The following is a 4,436-nucleotide window of genomic DNA, read 5'->3' as shown; positions in this document are numbered from 1 at the left end:
AGGCAAAGAGAGAGAGCTTGGCGAATGTTTTTCCCTCACTAAGGCTCTTAAACTACTACCACCGTTTGATGAAAAAGAACCAGACGTGTTCTTTGGTATTTTTGAGGACACAGCCACAACCTTGCATTGGCCAGAAGAACAATATGTTCTACTCATTCGGAGTGCACTGAAAGGCAAGGCTGCTCATATAGCTTCGCAAATGTTTGAGGAACGAGGCTTCGCAAATGTTTGAGGAACGAGATTACTATGTCCTAAAGAAAGCTGTCCTTGATGCCTATACCATTACAGCTGAAGGGTATAGGCAAATGTTCAGGAACTCCATCAAAGGAACCACCCAAACTTATTTGGAATTGTTTCAGGTCAAATTAAAACAGTTTAGAAAATGGCTAGAATCTGAAAACATAACTACCTTTGAACAATTACAGAACTTAATGGTACTAGAGGAGTTTTTGAGGAGAATTCCTTCCAACATTTCTATGTACATCAGAGAACGGCAGGAGAAGGAGGGGAAGAAGGCGGCTCTTCTTGCTGATGAATATCACCTCATCCTTAAGGTAAAGAAACATAACTCTACAGATCAGGCAAGTATAAATATTTATTGTTCCTTCTGTAAACAGAAGGGACATGCCATTAAAGACTGTCCTAACCCCCGATGTCAATTTTCTAAGGTTATGCAGCCTTCTCAGCAAACAGCAGGGAACAGACCAGAGACTACTCAGAGCAAAAACCAAAGAAGGATTACTCTCCATTGTTCTCAAGTCACAAATGACTTCTCTGATTTCCTTTGCTCTGGTACTGTCAATAATTACCCTGTAAAGTTGTTAAGGGACACAGGATCGTCACAAACTATAGTAAGTGGTAAATTGAAACCTCTGACTCAGCCTACTAATAAATATGTTACCATCACTGATCTATCCAGTAAATTAGTGTTACCTCTGGTTAATATGCATATAGATTGCCCTTACTTTACTGGAAGAACCGAAGTAGCCTTACTGGATAGAGAATTGCCTTATGAGAAAGCTGATATTCTGTTAGGAAATGATTTAGCTGAAGGAACTGTCTTACCTAATCTCATTATTTCTCAACCAGGGTGTGTTATAGAAAATGAGCAGAACCAACAGGAAGTTCTACCTTGCCAAGCCACCACTCGTTCTGCTGCTACTAAAGCTGCAATTGGAGTTCCCACTGATGACGACACATCAAACTCCTTACCAGACTTGGTTGGTCTCCATCATGATGAATTCGTCAATCTTCAGAGATCAGATGATAGCCTTAAGGAATGCTTCAATAAGGTTGAAAATCCCTCGGATAAGAGCCATAAGTTACCCTTATTTTATCTAGAGAATAATATCCTCATGCGTCATTACAGGTCTCCTACACTGACTGAGAAAGACTCGTGGCGCGACTGTCATCAACTGGTTGTACCTGGCAGCCTCCGATCTTCAATCATGAAATTAGCCCACTCTGCTGAGAGTCATCTAGGCATCACGAAGACATACAGGCGCCTACTAGAAGATTTCTACTGGCCCAGAATGAAGATGGACGTAAAGAGTTTCGTAGAGAGGTGTCATGTGTGCCAAGTTACCGGAAGACCTAATGAAAAGATACCACCAGCCCCTCTAGTGCCCATTGTGGTCCCTAGTACACCTTTTGATAAAATAATTATAGATTGTGTTGGGCCTTTGCCAAAAACTAGCCGGCGTAATGAATATATACTAAGTGTTCTTTGCCCCACTACTAGGTTCCCTCTAGCATTTCCACTTAAAAATATCTCTGCTAGAAAGATTATCCAACAACTGATAAAAGTTTTTACATTGTTTGGTTTTCCTAGGGAACTTCAATGCGATAGAGGTACCAACTTTACCAGTACTTTGTTCCAGAGTGCTCTCCATCAATTTAATATCTTTAATGTTCTCTCTTCAGCCTATCATCCTCAATCCAATGGGGCCTTAGAGTTCATCAGACTCTAAAGAATTTGCTACGACGATATGGAATGGAAACGGAGAAGGAATGGGATGAAGACATCGACTTACTTCTGTACATACTTCGGAGCGTACCAAATGAGTCTACAGGAGTTTCTCCATTCGAGATGATGTTTGGACGAAGACCCAGGTCAAACCTCAGCATGATAAAAGAACAGATACTAAAAGGTTCTAGGAAAGAAAATCAGGTAAGCCTTCCCCAATACTTGAAGTCCTTGGAGGAGAAGTTGTTGCATATCCATGCCTTCGCTCGAAAGAACTTGCAGCATGCTCAAGAGCTTATGAAGGATAGATATGATAAGAAGGCAAAGGTAAGAGAGTTTAAGTGTGGAGATAAGGTGCTGGTATATCACTGCGTACCTGGCTCTCCCTTGAGGGAGAAATTCATGGGACCTTATAAGATTATCAGGCGGACCACAAAAACAAACTATGTTATTGCAACTCCTGACAGACGTAAGCCAACTCAGCTTGTACACGTGAACTTGATAAAACCCTATCATGAATCTACCACAGGTATAGTTAATCATGTAATTCATGACTTTAAATCTGCCAAGCAGAGTTTGTCACTAACGCCTCTTGATCACAGGTCACAGAATGAGATGCAGAATGAGGTGCAGACTCCTACCAAGGTTGGTACAGACGTGAGCCACGAGGATGACGAGACTGATTTCAGTGTGAAGTCGACTTTGTCTTGGAAGGACATGAACAATTCGGAAATTCTAAAGTCCCTTCCACGGTTCCTAGACTGTTCACCAAATCAAAAGAAAGACTTGAGTATACTCATTAGCAAGTATGCATCAATTTGTTCAGATAGGCCTGGAAGTTGCACCAAAGTAAAGCATGATTTAGTACTAGAACCTAATACAAACCCCATCAGAATCTTTTTACAGGGTATCTCATCGCCATCTGCCTATCTTGAAACAGGAAGTGGAATACCTGCTGGAACATAACCTCACTAAGCCCAGTACATCCCCATGGGCTTCTCCATGCATTCTGGTAAGGAAAGCCAACAATACCTACCGTTTGTGTACTGATTATAGAAAACTTAATTTAAAGACTGTAAAAGACTCTTACCCGTTGCCCAGAATAACTGATATAATAGATTCTGTCAGTAATGCCAAATATTTAACTCAAATAGACCTTCTGAAAGGCTACTACCAGATTAAGCTAACCGAAAGGGCCAAAAAAGCTTCAGCATTCATCACTCCTTTTGGTTTATTTGAATATAATGTATTACCATTTGGCCTAACCAATGCCCCAGCTACATTTCAGAGGACTATGCAAGACATCATCAGGGGTCTCCCCCATGTACATGTGTACCTGGACGACATTGTCGTAGCAACCACTACCTGGGAAGAACACCTGAGAATACTAACTTCCCTCTTCGAAAGATTAAGAGAGGCAAACTTGACCATCAACCTTGCAAAGAGCTCCTTTGGTAAAGGTCAGGTAACTTATCTCGGTCACATCATAGGCAGTGGCACTATTGTTCCTAAGGATGTGAACATTGGTGCCATCCAGGAATATCCAGAACCAAGGAATAGGAAAGAGCTTAAGACATTTCTAGGCATGGTATCATACTATTCCCGATTTTGCCCTAATTTTTCAACAATCACTGCTCCACTTTTTGCTCTAACTTCAACCAAAGTACCTTTTAAGTGGACATGTAATCATAACAGGGCCCTTGATCAGCTAAAACTATTCATGGTTTCCAAGCCACTTCTACAAGCTCCTGACTTCACCAAACCTTTTTTCCTTCAGGTAGATGCCAGCAACATCGGTTTTGGTGGTGTTCTTCTACAGGAAATTGCGAGTGATGGTGCTGTTTCCTTGCCACTGTTGGAGAGACTCTTGCCCATAGCCTATCATTCTGGATTCTTCAAAGGGTCACAACTCAGATGGGCTACAGTAGAAAAAGAATTATTCAGTATAATCAACACTGTGCTACATTTCCGTCCGTATCTGGAAGGCCTAGACAATGTTGTTGTCTACTCTGACCACATGCCGCTGAGTTTCCTCCACCGTGCGAAGTTCACCAACCAGAAACTTCTCAGATGGTCCTACATTCTCTCCTCATTTAACATCGAAGTGAGGAAAATCTCGGGATCACGGAACACCATCGCGGATGCCCTATCGCGTCAACCTCGGCTCCATAGGAGTTGAGAAATATTATTTTGAATTGTATAAATCTCAATTTTTTGTTATATTCTTGAAATAGTCTTGGATAGTAATTTTACTCTTAAAAGGGGAGGAATGTAATGTCCTAACATATTTCTAATTGTTACCTTTATATTAAGCCTCCACAACCGCCATCTGTTGTTTGGTTATGTCTCCAGACTTATATTTTAGTCCTTGTTTTCCTAGCACCGCTAGTGAATTATTGTAAAATTACTTGTTATTTTTATTGTTGATCCTTGGGAAAACTTACTTAACAGCTTTCCATGCTTCGGTAAG

At 41.1% G+C, this 4,436-nt stretch overlaps 1 protein-coding gene across 1 annotated transcript; it reads left to right on the top strand.

Annotated features, from left to right (window-relative positions):
* The first annotated feature begins 224 nt into the window (after positions 1-224).
* LOC137621961 (uncharacterized) lies at positions 225-2,777 on the top strand. The gene is made up of 2 exons (XM_068352458.1): positions 225-2,435; positions 2,569-2,777. The coding sequence occupies exon 1, from the start codon at positions 225-227 to the stop codon at positions 1,968-1,970; it is 1,746 nt and encodes a 581-aa protein (XP_068208559.1). The 3' UTR covers positions 1,971-2,435; positions 2,569-2,777.
* Positions 2,778-4,436: the final 1,659 nt, after the last annotated feature.

The sequence above is a fragment of the Palaemon carinicauda genome, chromosome 28, assembly GCF_036898095.1.
Source record: "Palaemon carinicauda isolate YSFRI2023 chromosome 28, ASM3689809v2, whole genome shotgun sequence".
In the NCBI taxonomy this organism is placed as follows: Eukaryota; Metazoa; Arthropoda; class Malacostraca; order Decapoda; family Palaemonidae; genus Palaemon; species Palaemon carinicauda.
This window is presented reverse-complemented; position numbering and strand designations above follow the sequence as displayed.

Excerpts from the sequence above, each read along its gene's own strand:
- LOC137621961 (XM_068352458.1), top strand. The coding sequence starts at position 225 with ATGTTTGAGGAACGAGATTACTATGTCCTAAAGAAAGCTGTCCTTGAT.